The 16,051-nt window shown below is 55.6% G+C and overlaps 1 protein-coding gene and 9 gene segments (V, D, J or C); 4 read left to right on the top strand and 6 right to left on the bottom strand.

The window, feature by feature from the left end:
* Positions 1 to 473: 473 nt before the first annotated feature.
* On the bottom strand, positions 474 to 961 carry LOC135408342 (immunoglobulin heavy variable 3-20-like). The segment is given in 1 exon segment: positions 474 to 961. A coding segment is annotated over 1 exon segment (372 nt).
* Positions 962 to 1,018: 57 nt separating this feature from the next.
* LOC135408341 (Ig heavy chain V region T601-like) lies at positions 1,019 to 1,618 on the top strand. The segment is given in 1 exon segment: positions 1,019 to 1,618. A coding segment is annotated over 1 exon segment (600 nt).
* Positions 1,619 to 2,203: 585 nt separating this feature from the next.
* LOC135408339 (immunoglobulin heavy variable 3-23-like) lies at positions 2,204 to 2,656 on the top strand (the record flags this gene model as incomplete). The annotated part of the segment is given in 1 exon segment: positions 2,204 to 2,656. A coding segment is annotated over 1 exon segment (453 nt), but the record flags the coding sequence as incomplete, so codon positions are not given.
* A 632-nt stretch (positions 2,657 to 3,288) lies between these two features.
* On the top strand, positions 3,289 to 4,702 carry LOC135408343 (Ig heavy chain V region 914-like; the record flags this gene model as incomplete). The annotated part of the segment is given in 2 exon segments: positions 3,289 to 3,518; positions 4,582 to 4,702. Coding segments are annotated over 2 exon segments (351 nt in total), but the record flags the coding sequence as incomplete, so codon positions are not given.
* On the bottom strand, positions 3,756 to 4,315 carry LOC135408344 (immunoglobulin alpha-2 heavy chain-like). The gene has a single exon (XM_064643541.1). It carries the CDS (start codon positions 4,197 to 4,199, stop codon positions 3,756 to 3,758), a length of 444 nt encoding a protein of 147 aa, XP_064499611.1. The 5' UTR covers positions 4,200 to 4,315.
* Positions 4,703 to 4,808: 106 nt separating the features above from the next.
* Positions 4,809 to 5,279, bottom strand: LOC135408338 (immunoglobulin heavy variable 3-48-like; the record flags this gene model as incomplete). The annotated part of the segment is given in 1 exon segment: positions 4,809 to 5,279. A coding segment is annotated over 1 exon segment (471 nt), but the record flags the coding sequence as incomplete, so codon positions are not given.
* Positions 5,280 to 5,295: 16 nt separating this feature from the next.
* Positions 5,296 to 5,808, top strand: LOC135408337 (Ig heavy chain V region 914-like; the record flags this gene model as incomplete). The annotated part of the segment is given in 1 exon segment: positions 5,296 to 5,808. A coding segment is annotated over 1 exon segment (513 nt), but the record flags the coding sequence as incomplete, so codon positions are not given.
* A 2,424-nt stretch (positions 5,809 to 8,232) lies between these two features.
* Positions 8,233 to 8,670, bottom strand: LOC135408336 (immunoglobulin heavy variable 3-23-like). The segment is given in 1 exon segment: positions 8,233 to 8,670. A coding segment is annotated over 1 exon segment (435 nt).
* Positions 8,671 to 10,523: 1,853 nt separating this feature from the next.
* Positions 10,524 to 10,961, bottom strand: LOC135408335 (immunoglobulin heavy variable 3-23-like). The segment is given in 1 exon segment: positions 10,524 to 10,961. A coding segment is annotated over 1 exon segment (435 nt).
* A 1,672-nt stretch (positions 10,962 to 12,633) lies between these two features.
* Positions 12,634 to 14,052, bottom strand: LOC135408334 (Ig heavy chain V region T601-like). The segment is given in 2 exon segments: positions 12,634 to 13,164; positions 14,014 to 14,052. Coding segments are annotated over 2 exon segments (570 nt in total).
* Between the last annotated feature and the right edge of the window lie 1,999 nt (positions 14,053 to 16,051).

The raw sequence follows: 16,051 nt of genomic DNA, 5'->3' as shown, positions 1-16,051 counted from the left end.
CCGCGCCTCCGGCTTCACCCTCGCCGACTACCCATGTTCTGGGTGCGCCAGAGCCCCGGGAAGGGGCTGGAGTGGGTCGCAAGCATCCGCAAGGAAGGTTGGACCTACTATGCGCCATCGGTGCGGGGCTGGTTCACCATGGCCAGGGACAACGGGCAGAGCTCGGTGACGCTGCAGATGAACAACCTCAGGGAGGAGGATTCCGCCACCTATTTCTGCGCCAGAAGTGCTCGTGCTCATGGTTATGGTGTTTATGGTATCGACCCCCTTGGTGGGGTCCCCAAAGCCCAGAACCTCCCCCCAAACCGTTGAATCAAACCCCAACCACTGACCAAACCCGTCGGCCCAAACTGAACATTGCCCGAGGCTTTTGGCAAATGGTCAAGATTTGGGGCAGAGGGAAGGGATTTGGGGCCAACAGTCAAGGTTTGGGGTCAATGCTCAAGATTTGGGTCAACTACGGAAATTTGGGGTCAACGGTTGAGATTTGGGGCCAAAGGTTGAGGTTTGGGGCAAAAGAAGCCCGAGGTCGGGACCAACGACCGAGAGCTGGGTGCGAAGGGTGGAGGTTTGGGGGAGGGTCTGGGGTTTGGGGACAGGTGGGGACAAAGGGCGTCGATATCATCAGCACAAGCTTCATCAGCATCATAACTCTTGCCGCAGAAATAGGTGTTGGAATCCTCCTCCCTGAGGTTGTTCATCTGCAGCGTCACCGAGCTCTGCCCGTTGTCCCTGGCGATGGTGAACCGGCCCTGCACCGACGGCGCGTAGCCGGTGCCACCAGCATTGTTGATCCCAGCGACCCATTCCAGCCCCTTCCCGGGGCTCTGGCGCATCCAACCCATTCCGTAGCTGCTGAAGGTGAAGCCGGAGGCGCGGCAGAGGAGCCGCAGGGACTCCCCCGGGGCCTTGAGGTCACCCCCGGACTCCACCAGGGTCACGGCCGCCCACAGCCCTGCGGGGGGGGAAAAGGGAATGTTGGGGTGAGCCGGGGGGTCAAGACCCACCTGGGAGGGCCATGAGTCTCGTCAAGTCCAGGGGTGACCTCAAGGCCCCGGGGGAGTCCCTGCAGCTCCTCTACCGCGGCTCCGGCTTCACCTTCAGCAACCACGGGATGCAGTGGGTGCGCCAGAGCCCCGGGAAGGGACTGGAATTTGTTGCTGGGATCAACAATGCTGGTGGCACCTACTACGCGCCGTCGGTGAAGGGCCGGTTCACCATCGCCAGGGACAACGGGCAGAGCTCGGTGACGCTGCAGATGAACAACCTCAGGGAGGAGGATTCCAACACCTATTTCTGCGCCAAACGTGACGGTGCTGGTGGTGGTGATGTTTATGGTATCGACCCCCTTGGTGTCCCAAAGCCCAGACCCTCCCCCAGACCTCCACCCTTCACACCCAGCTCTCAGTCGTTGGTCCCGACCTTGGGCTGGTTTTGCCCCAAATCTCAACCGTTGACCCCAAACCCCAACTCTTTGCCCCAAATCCCAGTGATTTGTGCCCCTGAGCTCAACTTGGTCCCTCAAAGCTCAACCGTTGATCCCAAATCTCAACAGTTGACTCAAATTTTGACCACGGACCCCAAATCTCAAGCATTGAACCTAAATGTCAACCATTGACCCCAAATCTCAACGACTGACCCAAATCTCTGCCCTCTGCCCCAAATCTCGACGCTTTCCCAAAAGCCTTGGGCAGGGCTGGGTTTGGGCCAATGGGTTGGGTCGATGGTTGAGGTTTGGGGTCAGTGCCTGAGAATTGGGGTCAATGGTTGAGGTTTGGGGTCAATGGTTGAGATTTGTTTCAACGATCACGATTTGGTCGACAGTCGATGTCTCGGGGGCAACGGTTGAGATTTGGGTCAATGGTTGTGTTTGGGTCCAAAGAGGGGAGGTTTGGGGGGACGGTCTGGGGTTTCATGATAATTGGGGACCCCGCCAAGGGGGTCAGTGCAACCAGCATGATCACCCCAACCAGCACCATCATCACCACTTTTGGCGCAGAAATAGGTGTTGGAATCCTCCTCCCTGAGGTTGTTCATCTGCAGCGTCACCGAGCTCTGCCCGTTGTCCCTGGCCATGGTGAACCGGCCCTTCACTGCCGGCGCGTAGTTGGTGCTGGAACCAGTGCTGCTGATACTGGCGACGTATTCCAGCCCCTTCCCGGGGCTCTGGCGCACCCAGTTCATGGAGTAGCTGCGAAGGTGAAGCCGGAGGGCCGTGAGCCTCGTCAAGTCCGGGGGTGACCTCAAGGCCCCGGGGGAGTCCCTGCGGCTCCTCTGCCGCGGCTCCGGCTTCACCTTCAGCAACTACGGAATGGACTGGATGCGCCAGAGCCCCGGGAAGGGGCTGGAGTGGGTCGGTGGGTTCAACGGCAATGGTGGAGGCACCTTCTACGCGCCGTCGGTGCGGGACCGGTTCACCATCGCCAGGGACAACGACCAGGCCACGATGACGCTGCAGATGAACAACCTCAGGGAGGAGGATTCCGCCACCTATTTCTGCGCCAAAGGTGCTGGTGCTGGTGGTTTGGGTCATGGTATCGACCCCTTTGGCGGGGTCCGCAAACCCCAGACCCTCCCCCCAAACCTCCACCCTTCACACCCTCTTGGTCGTTGGTCCCGACCTTGGGCTGGTTTTGCCCCAATTTTCAACCTTTGACCCCAAATTTCAGCCATTGACCCCAAATCTCTGCCCTCTGCCTGAAATCTTGACCGTTTCCCAAAAGCCTTGGGCAGGGCTGGGTTTGGGCCAATGCTTTGGGTCAACGGTTGAGGTTTGGGGTCAATGGTTGAGGATTGGGGTCAACAGTTGAGATTTGGGTCAATGGTTCTGGTACGGGTCGAAAGGGTGGAGGTTTGGGGGAGGGTCTTGGGTTTGGGGACATGAAGGGACCCCGCCAAGGGGGTCGATAGCATCACCATTATTTGAACCGCCAACAGCACTTTTGGCACAGAAATAGGTGGCGGAATCCTCCTCCCTGAGGTTGTTCATCTGCAGCGTCACCGAGCTCTGCCCGTTGTCCCTGGCCATGGTGAACCGGCCCCGCACCGACGGCGCGTAGCCGGTGCCACCACTTTTGCTGATCCCAGCGACGAATTCCAGCCCCTTCCCGGGGCTCTGGCGCATCCAGCCCATTCCGTAGCTGCCGAAGGTGAAGCCGGAGGCGCGGCAGAGGAGCCGCAGGGACTCCCCTGGGGCCTTGAGATGCCCCAAAATCTCCACCAGGGTCCCGGACATCCAAGGTGGGTCTTGACCCCCCGGCTCACCCCAATATTCCCTTTCCTGCCCCCGCAGGGCTGCGGGCGGCCGTGACCCTGGTGGAGTCCGGGGGTGACCTCAAGGCCCCGGGGGAGTCCCTGCGGCTCCTCTGCCGCGCCTCCGGCTTCACCTTCGCCAGCTACTCCATGTACTGGGTGCGCCAGAGCCCCGGGAAGGGGCTGGAATGGGTTGCTGGGATCTACAGCAGTGGTGGTAGCACCTACTATGCGCCGTCGGTGAAGGGCCGGTTCACCATCGCCAGGTGGTCACCCTGTTGACCCAAATCTCAACTGTTGACCCCAAAATTCAACCACTGACCCAACCCATTCGCCCAAAGCCAGCATTGACCAACCCCTTTGGGAAAGGGTCAAAATTTGGGGCCGGGGGCAGAGATTTGGCATCAACGGTTGAAATTTTGAGTCGACGTTTGCGATTTGGGGTCAAAAGTCAAAATTTGTGGTCAACGACAGAGATTTGTGACCGACGGTCTGTATTTGGGTCAGAGGTTGAGATTTGGGATCAACAGTTGAGTGTTGGGGTAAACGGTTGAGGTTTGGGTCAAAGAGTTGGGGTTTGGGGCCAAAGATTGAGAATTGGGGCAAAACCAGTCGAAGGTCGGGACCAACGACCGAGAGCTGGGTGTGAAGGGTGGAGGTTTGGGGGGAGGGTCTGGGGTTTGGGGACAGGTGGGGACCCCGCCAAGGGCGTCGATACCATTAGCATCACCAGCACCAGCAGCATTGTAACGTTTGGCGCAGAAATAGGTGTTGGAATCCTCCTCCCTGAGGTTGTTCATCTGCAGCGTCACCGAGCTCTGCCCGTTGTCCCTGGCGATGGTGAACCGGCCCTGCACCGACGGCGCGTACCAGGTGCTGCCACCAGTGTTGCTGATACTGGCGACCCATTCCAGCCCCTTCCCGGGGCTCTGGCGCACCCAGTACATGGTGTAGTCCGCGAAGGTGAAGCCGGAGGCGCGGCAGAGGAGCCGCAGGGACTCCCCCGGGGCCTTGAGGTCACCCCCGGACTCCACCAGGGTCACGGCCGCCCGCAGCCCTGCGGGGGGGGAAAAGGGAATGTTGGGGTGAGTCAGGGGGTCAAGATCCACCTTGGATGTCCGGGACCCTGGTGGAGATTTGAGGGTGACCTCAAGGCCCCGGGGGAGTCCCTGCGGCTCCTCTGCCGCGCCTCCGGCTTCACCTTCGGCAGCTACTCCATGTACTGGGTGCGCCAGAGCCCCGGGAAGGGGCTGGAATTCGTCGCTGGGATCAGCAAAAGTGGTGGCACCGGCTACGCTCCGTCGGTGCAGGGCGGTTCACCATCACCAGGGACAACGGGCAGAGCTCGGTGACGCTGCAGATGAACAACCTCAGGGAGGAGGATTCCGCCACCTATTTCTGCGCCAGAAGTGCTGATGGCAATGCTGTTATGGGTGATGATATCGACGTCTTTGGTGGGGTCCCCTCATGTCCCCAGAGCCTCCCCCCAAACCTCCACCCTTCGCACCCAGCTCTCGGTCGTTGGTCCCGACCTTGGGCTGGTTTTGCCCCAGATCTCAACCTTTGGCCCCAAACATCAACCACTGACCCAAACTCTTGGTCACTGACCTCAATGGTCTGGTTTGGGGACATGTGGGGGCCCCACCAAGGGCGTCGATAGCAGAAACAGCACCAGCACCAGAGGCAGTGTCACGTTTGGCGCAGAAATAGGTGGCGGAATCCTCCTCCCTGAGGTTGTTCATCTGCAGCGTCACCGAGCTCTGCCCGTTGTCCCTGGTGATGGTGAACCGGCCCCGCACCGACGGCGCGTAGTTGGTGCTGGAACCAGTGCTGTCGATACTTGCGACGTATTCCAGCCCCTTCCCGGGGCTCTGGCGCACCCAGTTCATGTCGTAGCTGCCGAAGGTGAAGCCGGAGGCGCGGCAGAGGAGCCGCAGGGACTCCCCCGGGGCCTTCAGGTGCCCCAAAATCTCCACCAGGGTCACAGTCCTCTCAGCTGGGTCTTGACTCCCCGGCTCATCCCGATCTTCCCTTTTCTTCCCCCCAGGGCTGCGGGCGGCCGTGACCCTGGTGGAGTCCGGGGGTGACCTCAAGGCCCCGGGGGAGTCCCTGCGGCTCCTCTGCCGCGGCTCCGGCTTCACCTTCGGGGACTACGACATGGAGTGGGTGCGCCAGAGCCCCGGGAAGGGGCTGGAATGGGTCGCTGGGATCGATGCTGGTGGTAGAACCGGCTACGCGCCATCGGTTTGGGGCCGGTTCACCATGGCCAGGGACAACGGGCAGAGTTCGGTGACGCTGCAGATGAACAACCTCAGGGAGGAGGATTCCGCCACCTATTTCTGCGCCAGAGGTGTTGTTGGTGGTGTTTATGGTGTTTATGGTATCGACGCCCTTGGCGGGGTCCCCTCATGTCCCCAGACCCCAGACCCTCCCCCCAAACCTCCACCCTTCGCACCCAGCTCTCGGTCGTTGGTCCCGACCTTGGGCTGGTGTTTCCTCAATTCTCAACCGTTGACCCCAAACCCCAACTCTTTGCACCCAGCTCTTGGTCTTTGACCCAAATCTCAACTGTTGACCCAAATCTTGACCACTGACCCCAAATCTCAAGCATTGACCCCAAACCTTTACCAATGACCCAAATATTGGCCATTGACTCCAAGTCTCAGCCGGTGACCCAAATCTCAGCTGTTGGCCCCAAATCTCAACCGTTGACCCCAAATCTCTGCTCTCTGCCCCAAATCTTGACCCTTTCCCAAAAGCTTTGGGCAGGGCTGGGTTTGGGCCAATGCTTTGGGTCAAGGGGGTTGATAACATCAGCAGAATCACCTTTTCCACCATCGAAACGTTTGGCGCAGAAATAGGTGGCGGAATCCTCCTCCCTGAGGTTGTTCATCTGCAGCGTCACCGAGCTCTGCCCATTGTCCCTGGTGATGGTGAACCGGCCCCGCACCGATGGCGTGTAGCTGGTGCCACCACTTTTGCTGATCCCAGTGACGAATTCCAGCCCCTTCCCGGGGCTCTGGCGCATTCAGCCCATTCCGTAGTCCCCGAAGGTGAAGCCGGAGGCGCAGCAGAGGAGCCGCAGGGACTCCCCCGGGGCCTTGAGATGCCCCAAAATCTCCACCAGGGTCCCGGACATCCAAGGTGGGTCTTGACCCCCTGGCTCACCCCAATATTCCCTTTTCTGCCCCCGCAGGGCTGCGGGCGGCCGTGACCCTGGTGGAGTCCGGGGGTGACCTCAAGGCCCCGGGGGAGTCCCTGCGGCTCCTCTGCCGCGCCTCCGGCTTCACCTTCGGGGACTACGACATGAACTGGGTGCGCCAGAGCCCCGGGAAGGGGCTGGAATGGGTCGCTGGGATCTTCAGCAGTGGTGGTAGCACCTACTACGCGCCGGCGGTGAAGGGCCGGTTCACCATCGCCAGGTGGTCACCCTGTTGACCCAAATCTCAACTGTTGACCCCAAACTTCAACCACTGACCCAACCCATTCGCCCAAAGCCAGCATTGACCAACCCCTTTGGGAAAGGGTCAAAATTTGGGGCCGGGGGCAGAGATTTGGCATCAACGGTTGAAATTTTGAGTCGACGTTTGCGATTTGGGGTCAAGGGTCAAAATTCGTGGTCAACGACAGAGATTTGTGACCGACAGTCTGTATTTGGGTCAGAGGTTGAGATTTGGGATCAACAGTTGAGTGTAGGGGTAAACGGTTGAGGTTTGGGTCAAAGAGTTGTGGTTTGGGGCCAAAGATTGAGAATTGGGGCAAAACCAGCCCAAGGTCGGGACCAATGACCAAGAGCTGGGTGTGAAGGGTGGAGGTTTGGGGGGAGGGTCTGGGGTTTGGGGACAGGTGGGGACCCCGCCAAGGGCGTCGATACCATTAGCATCACCAGCACCACCAGCATTGTAACGTTTGGCGCAGAAATAGGTGGCGGAATCCTCCTCCCTGAGGTCGTTCATCTGCAGCGTCACCGAGCTCTGCCCGTTGTCCCTGGCGATGGTGAACCGGCCCCGCACCGACGGCGCGTACTCGGTGTAACCACCAGTGTTGTCGATACTTGCGACGAATTCCAGCCCCTTCCCGGGGCTCTGGCGCACCCAGACCATGTGGTAGTTGGCGAAGGTGAAGCCGGAGGCACGGCAGAGGAGCCGCAGGGACTCCCCCGGGGCCTTGAGGTCACCCCCGGACTCCACCAGGGTCACGGCCGCCCGCAGCCCTGCGGGGGGAGAAAAGGGAAGATCGGGGTGAGTCAGGGGGTCAAGACCCAGCCGGCAGGGCCGGGAGCCTGGTGGAGATTTGGGGGCACCTGAAGGCCCCGGGGGAGTCCCTGCGGCTCCTCTGCCGCGCCTCCGGCTTCACCTTCGGCAGCTACGCCATGAACTGGGTGCGCCAGAGCCCCGGGAAGGGGCTGGAATACGTTGCTGGGATCTGGAGCAATGGTGCTGGCACCTGGTACGCGCCGTCGGAGCAGGGCTGGTTCACCATCACCAGGGACAACGGGCAGAGCTCGGTGACGCTGCAGATGAACAACCTCAGGGAGGAGGATTCCAACACCTATTTCTGCGCCAGACGTGCTAATGCTGGAAATGCTGATTCTGCTCATGGTATCGACGCCCTTGGTGGGGACCCCACCTGTCCCCAAACCCCAGACCCTCCCCCCAAACCTCCACCCTTCACACCCAGCTCTCGGTCGTTGGTCCCGACCTTGGGCTGGTTTTGCCCCAAATCTCAACCATTGACCCCAAACCCCAACTCTTTGCCCCAAATCCCAGTGATTTGTGCCCCTGAGCTCAACTTGGTCCCTCAAAGTTCAACCGTTGATCCCAAATCTCAACAGTTGACTCAAATTTTGACCACTGACCCCAAATCTCAACCATTGACCCCAAATCTCAACCACTGACCCCAAATCTCTGCCCTCGGCCCCAAATCTCGACCGTTTCCCAAAAGCCTTGGGCAGGGCTGGGTTTGGGCCAATGGGTTGGGTCAATGGGTGAGGTCTGGGGTCAATGGTTGAGATCCGAGTCGGAAGGGTGGAGGTTTGGGGGGAGGGTCTGGGGTTTGGGCACAGGTGGGGGCCCCGCCAAGGGCGTCGATACGATTTGCACCATAAGCACCATCATCACCACTTTTGGTGCAGAAATAGGTGGCGGAATCCTCCTCCCTGAGGTTGTTCATCTGCAGCGTCACCGAGCTCTGCCCGTTGTCCCTGGTGATGGTGAACCGACCCTTCACCGACGGCGCGTAGTCGGTGCCACCACCACCAGCACTGATCCCAGCGACCCATTCCAGCCCCTTCCCGGGGCTCTGGCGCACCCACTGCATCCTGCTGCTGCCGAAGGTGAAGCCGGAGCCGTGGCAGAGGAGCCGCAGGGACTCCCCCGGGGCCTTGAGGTCACCCCCGGACTCCACCAGGGTCATGGCCCTCTCAGGTGGGTCTTGACCTGGGGCTTCACCTTCCGCAGCTACTCCATGTTCTGGGTGCGCCAGAGTCCTGGAAAGGGTCTGGAATTCGTTGCTGGGATCGATGCTGTTGGTAGCACCTACTACGCGCCGTCGGTGCAGGGCCGGTTCACCATCGCCAGGGACGACGGGCAGAGCTCGGTGACGCTGCAGATGAACAACCTCAGGGAGGAGGATTCCAACACCTATTTCTGCGCCAAATATTTTCGTGCTGGTGCTGGTTGGGGTGGTTATCATATTGATGGTATCGACGCCCTTGTTGGGGTCCCCACCTGTCCCCAAACCCCAGACCCTCCCCCCAAACCTCCACCCTTCACACCCAGCTCTTGGTTGTTGGTCCCGACCTTGGGCTGGTTTTGCCCCAGTTCTTCACCTTTGGCCCCAAATCTCAACCGTTGACCCAAACCCCAACCACTGACCAAACCTGTTGACCCAAACTGAACATTGTCCAAGGTTTTTGGCAAATGGTCAAGATTTGGGGCAGAGGGCAGAGATTTGGGGCCAACAGTCAAGGTTTGGGATCAATGCTCAAGATTTGGGTCAACTGTTGAAATTTGGGGTCAACGGTTGAGATTTGGAGCCAAAGGTTGAGGTTTGGGGCAAAAGCAGCCCAAGGTCGGGACCAACGACCGAGAGCTGGGTGTGGAGGGTGGAGGTTTGGGGGGAGGGTCTGGGGAAATGTGGGGACCTCGCCAAGGGCATCGATACCTTGAGCACCACCATAAGCACCAGCACCAGCACGTTTGGCGCAGAAATAGGTGTTGGAATCCTCCTCCCTGAGGTTGTTCATCTGCAGCGTCACCGAGCTCTGCCCGTTGTCCCTGGCCATGGTGAACCGGCCCTGCACCGACGGCGCGTAGTAGGTGCCACCACCACTGCTGCTGATACTGGCGACCCATTCCAGCCCCTTCCCGGGGCTCTGGCGCACCCAGTACATGGAGTAGCTGCTGAAGGTGAAGCCAGAGGCGCGGCAGAGGAGCCGCAGGGACTCCCCCGGGGCCTTGAGGTCACCCCCGGACTCCACCAGGGTCACGGCTGCCCTCAGCCCTGCGGGGGGAGAAAAGGGAATATTGGGGAGAGCCGGAGGGTCAAGACCCAACTGGAAGAGCCGTGACCCTGGTGGAGTCAGGGGGTGACCTCAAGGCCCCGGGGGAGTCCCTGCGGCTCCTCTGCCGCGCCTCCGGCTTTACCTTCAGCAACCACGGGATGCAGTGGGTGCGCCAGAGCCCCGGGAAGGGGCTGGAATTCGTTGCTGGGATCAACAATGCTGGTAGCACCTACTACGCGCCGTCGGTTTGGGGCCGGTTCACCATGGCCAGGGACAACGGGCAGAGCTCGGTGACGCTGCAGATGAACAACCTCAGGGAGGAGGATTCCGCCACCTATTTCTGCGCCAGACGTGACGGTGCTGGTGGTGGTGATGTTTATGGTATCGACCCCCTTGGTGTCCCCAAACCCCAGACCCTCCCCCCAAACCTCCACCCTTCACACCCAGCTCTCGGTCGTTGGTCCCGACCTTGGGCTGGTTTTGCCCCAAATCTCAACCATTGACCCCAAACCCCAACTCTTTGCCCCAAATCCCAGTGATTTGTGCCCCTGAGCTCAACTTGGTCCCTCAAAGCTCAACCGTTGATCCCAAATCTCAACATTTGACTCAAATTTTGACCACGAACCTAAATCTCAACCATTGACCCCAAATCTCAACCATTGACCCCAAATCTCAACCACTGACCCCAAATCTCTGCCCTCTGCCCCAAATCTCGACCGTTTCCCAAAAGCCTTGGGCAGGGCTGGGTTTGGGCCAATGGGTTGGGTCAATGGGTGAGGTCTGGGGTCAGTGGTTGAGATCCGAGTTGGAAGGGTGGAGGTTTGGGGGGAGGGTCTGGGGTTTGGGCACAGGTGGGGGCCCCGCCAAGGGCGTCGATACGATTTGCACCATAAGCACCATCATCACCACTTTTGGTGCAGAAATAGGTGGCGGAATCCTCCTCCCTGAGGTTGTTCATCTGCAGCGTCACCGAGCTCTGCCCGTTGTCCCTGGCGATGGTGAACCGGCCCTGCACCGACGGCGCGTAGTCGGTGCCACCACCACCAGCACTGATCCCAGCGACCCATTCCAGCCCCTTCCCGGGGCTCTGGCGCACCCACTGCATCCTGCTGCTGCCGAAGGTGAAGCCGGAGCCGTGGCAGAGGAGCCGCAGGGACTCCCCCGGGGCCTTGAGGTCACCCCCGGACTCCACCAGGGTCATGGCCCTCTCAGGTGGGTCTTGACCTGGGGCTTCACCTTCCGCAGCTACTCCATGTTCTGGGTGCGCCAGAGTCCTGGAAAGGGTCTGGAATTCGTTGCTGGGATCGATGCTGTTGGTAGCACCTACTACGCGCCGTCGGTGCAGGGCCGGTTCACCATGGCCAGGGACAACGGGCAGAGCTCGGTGACGCTGCAGATGAACAACCTCAGGGAGGAGGATTCCAACACCTATTTCTGCTCCAGAGATGGTTATTCTGGTGCTCCCGGTGGTTATTGGGGTGCTGCTGATGATGCTGGTGATTGTCACACTGGTGGTCCCGCCCTCCCGCCCTGGGTCCCCTCATGTCCCCAAATCTGGGCCCTTCCCCACAGTGTCAACCATTGTTGCTAAACCTCAGCACTTGTTTTTGGGAAACAGTCAAGATTTGGGGCCGAGGGCAGAGATTTGGGGTCAATGTTCGAGGGTTGGGACCAACAGTTGAGATTTGGGTTCAACAGCTGAGACTTGGGGTCAGTGGTCAAGATTTGGGTCATTGGTCAAGATTTGGGGTCAGTGGTTGAGATTTGAGTCAATGGTGGAGTTTGGGGTCAAGGGTCAAGATTTGGGGTCAATGGTTCAGATTTGGGGTCATTGGTCAAGATTTGGGGACGCCGCCAAGGGCGTTGATACCATAAGCAGCACCAGCACCAGCAGCACCAGCACCAGCACTTTTGGCGCAGAAATAGGTGGCGGAATCCTCCCTGAGGTTGTTCATCTGCAGCGTCACCGAGCTCTGCCCGTTGTCCCTGGCGATGGTGAACCGGCCCCACACCGACGGCGCGTAGTTGGTGCTGGAACCAGTGTTGTTGATACTGGCGACGTATTCCAGCCCCTTCCCGGGGCTCTGGCGCACCCAGTACATGGAGTAGCTGCTGAAGGTGAAGCTGAGGGGTCGTGACCCTGGTGGAGTCCGGGGGTGACCTCAAGGCCCCGGGGGAGTCCCTGCGGCTCCTCTGCCGCGCCTCCGGCTTCACCTTCAGCAACTACGGGATGGGCTGGATGCGCCAGAGCCCCGGGAAGGGGCTGGAATTCGTTGCTGGGATCAACAATGCTGGTGGCACCTGGTACGCGCCGTCGGTGCGGGGCCGGTTCACCATCGCCAGGGACAACGGGCAGAGCTCGGTGACGCTGCAGATGAACAACCTCAGGGAGGAGGATTCCAACACCTATTTCTGCGCCAAATATTTTCGTGCTGGTGCTGGTTGGAATGCTGTTGGTGGTATTGATGCCCTTGTTGGGGTCCCCACCTGTCCCCAAACCCCAGACCCTCCCCCCAAACCTCCACCCTTCGCACCCAGCTCTCGGTCGTTGGTCCCGACCTTGGGCTGGTTTTGCCCCAAACCTCAACCTTTGACCCCAAACCTCACCCGTTGACCTCAAATCTCTGCCCTCTGCCCCAAATCTTGACCCTTTGCCCCAGATCTTGACCCTTTGCCCCAAGCCTTGGACAACGTTCCTTTTGGGCCAACGGGATTGGTCAGTGGTTGCAGTTTGAGACAACGGTTGAGATTTGGGGTTAATGGTAAAGGTTTGGGGTCAGCAGTTGAGGTTTCAGGTCAGTGGTTGAGGTTTGGGGTTAATGGTCAAGAGTTTGGGTCAACGGTTGAGATTTGGCATCAGCGGTTGAGATTTTGGGTCAATGGTTCCGATTCAGGTCAATGGTTGAGGTTTGGGACAAGGAGTTGAGATTTGGGGCAAAACCAGCCCAAGGTCGGGACCAACGACCGAGAGCTGGGTGCGAAGGGTGGAGGTTTGGGGGGAGGGTCTGGGGTTTGGGGACACCAAGGGGGTCGTTACCATAAACATCACCACCAGCAGCACTGTCACGTTTGGCGCAGAAATAGGTGGCGGAATCCTCCTCCCTGAGGTTGTTCATCTGCAGCGTCACCGAGCTCTGCCCGTTGTCCCTGGCGATGGTGAACCGGCCCCGCACCGACGGCGCGTAGAAGGTGTCACCATCATCGTCGATATCGGCGACGTATTCCAGCCCCTTCCCGGGGCTCTGGCGCACCCAGAACATTCCGTAGTCACCGAAGGTGAAGCCGGAGGCGCGGCAGAGGAGCCGCAGGGACTCCCCCGGGGCCTTGAGGTCGCCCCCGGACTCCACCAGGGAGTGACCCCAAATTATTGAAAAGGTCACGGTTGGGGTCAACGATCGAGATTTGGGCTCAATGGTTGAGATTTGGGGTCAATGGTTGAGATTTGGGGTCAACGGTTGAGATTTGGGGTCAATGGTCAAGATTTGGGTCAATGGTTGAGATTTGTGGTCAATGATTGAGATTTGGGGTCAACGGTCGAGATTTGGGGTCAATGATTGAGATTTGGGGTCAACGGTCGAGATTTGGGGTCAACGCTTGAGATTTGGGGTCAACGCTTGAGATTTGGGGTCAACGGTTGAAATTTGGGGTCAAGGGTTGAGATTTGGGGTCAAGGGTTGAGGTTTGGGGTCAACGGTTGAGATTTGGGGTCAATATTTGAGATTTGGGGTCAATGGTTGAGATTTGGGGTCAACGCTTGAGATTTGGGGTCAACGGTTGAATTTTGGTGTCAATGGTTGAGATTTGGGGTCAATGGTTGAGATTTGGGGTCAACGGTTGAGTTTTGGGGTCAACGGTTGAGTTTTGGGGTCAACGATTGAGATTTGGGGTCAAAGCTTGAGTTTTGGGTCAATGGTTGAGATTTGGGGTCAACGGTCGAGATTTGGGATCAATGGTTGAGATTTGGCGTCAAGGGTTGAGATTTGGGGTCAAGGGTTGAGATTTGGGGTCAACGGTCGAGATTTGGGGTCAACGGTTGAGATTTGGGGTCAACGATCGAGATTTGGGGTCAATGGTTGAGATTTGGGGTCAACGGTTGAGATTTGGGGTCAACGGTTGAGTTTTGGGGTCAAGGGTTGAGTTTTGGGTCCACAGTTGACCTTTGGGATCCGTGGTTGGGGTCTGAGGCTCCCCCAACTTTGGGGGGGGGGTTTTGGCAAAACAAATCTGGATTTTCAGGGGTTCCTTTTATCAAAAACCGGCATTTTTTGGGGTTCTCTTGTGTCGTTTCCGGCCATTTTTGGGGCTATTCCTTAATTTCCCGCTATTTTCTGAGGCAATTCCAAAAAATCCCAATTTTCCCCCAAAATCCCCTTTTTTTTCCTCCCCCAAAAATCCCAATTTTTCCCCCAAATCCCCTTTTTTTCCCCCCCAAAAAATCCCAATTTTTCCCCAAAATCCCGTTTTTTCGCCCCAAAATTGCGCCCCCTGGTGGCTCCTCCCGCTCGCCGAAATCAATCAATTAATTGATTACTTAATTCATCTTTAATAATTCGGGGCCAATAATTAATTCCCTAACTAATTAACCGTGGAGACCACAATTAATTAATCTATCGATTAACCTGTTAATTAATAATAATACTTAATTTTAATTAAAAAAATAGAAAATTAATAATAAAAATAATAAAAATTAATTAATAATAAAAATAATAAAAATAAAAAATAATTAATAATAATCGATTAATTAATAATCGATTAATTAATTGATTTAATTATTTGATATGGGACAAATGGCCCAGCGCAATTAATTAATTAATCAGTGTCATTAATTGATTAGGGACAAATAACAGGGGCCATGCAGAGACCTCAGTTATTTAATTAGGGGTAATTAATTAATCAGAGTTCGAATTAAATTAATTTAATTAATTAATTAATTATTCTTGGGTAATTAATTAATTCACCATAAAAAGGCCTCTGCAGAGCTTCTAATTAATTAATTAATTGACCCCAAAGTCGTCATTAATTGACCATGGAGACCATGGAGATTAATTAATTCAGTGCATTAATTAATTAAAGAATTAAATTAAATTAAATCGGGGTAAATTAATCAGGGATTAAATTAATGAGGGGGAAAGAATTAATCCAGGGTTGTGATTAATTAATTTAATTTAAGTGACAGTAATTAATCGAGGGGGGAAGGAGGATGATTAAATTGATCAGGGCAATTAATTAATTAACTAATTAAATTGATTTAATTAACTGTAAATAATTAATTTGCCCCACTGTGGTGATTAATCCTCCGGAGGCGCCGCGGTTAATTAATTAATTAAATAATTAGTTGGACACCTGCAGTCGATCCCCGGGGACATCTGGGGTAATTAATTAATTAATTAACGGGACACCTGCAGTCACGGTTCAGTAATTAACCTCAGAGCTGCAATTAATCCCCTTTGGAAGCTTTGGTTAATTAATTAATGGATTAATTGGACGCCTGGGGCAGATCACCACTCATTAATTGATTAATTGGACATCTGTGATCGGTCCTGATTGGTTTATTCATTAATTAATTGGACCCCTGTCACTAATCCTCAGATTAATTATTGTGATTAACCCAAATTAATTAATTAGACCCATGTGATTAACCCCCATTGATTAATTAATTACTTCATTGGATGCCTGTGATTAATCCTGATTAATTAATTAATTAATTAATTGACCCCTTGCGATTAATCCCAATTAATTAATTTGTTAATTGGCCCCCTGTGATTAATCCTGATTAATTAATTATTTGGGCCCCCATCATCAGCCCAGATTGATTAATTAATTAATTAATCAGTTGCCTGTGATTGATCCCAATGAATTAATTAATTGGATGTCTGTGATTAATCCCCATTAATTAATCAATTAATTGCCCCTCATGATTAACCCAGATAAATTAATTAGTTAATTGTCCCCACTGGTCAATTAATTAAAAGGGCCCCTGTTGCTAAATCCCAATTAATTAATTGCCCCCCTGTTATAAAACCCCACCAATTAATTAGTTAATTAATCCCTATTGAATGATTGACCCTCTGTGATTAATTCCTATTGATCAGTCAATTAATTAATTAACTGGATGTCTGTCATTAACCCTGATTAATTCTCTAAATACTGATATTTTAATTAATTAATTAATTAACTGGATATCTATCCTTAACCTTGATTAACTCATTAAATGCCTGATTGAGTTTTTAATTAATTAATTAATTAACTGATTAATTAATTATCTGGACACCTGTGATAAATCCCAATTGATTA

This window comes from Pseudopipra pipra, unplaced genomic scaffold (assembly GCF_036250125.1).
Source record: "Pseudopipra pipra isolate bDixPip1 unplaced genomic scaffold, bDixPip1.hap1 HAP1_SCAFFOLD_339, whole genome shotgun sequence".
NCBI classification, from domain to species: Eukaryota; Metazoa; Chordata; class Aves; order Passeriformes; family Pipridae; genus Pseudopipra; species Pseudopipra pipra.
The sequence above is the reverse complement of the archived record's forward strand: the minus strand, read 5'-3'. Positions and strand labels throughout refer to the sequence as shown.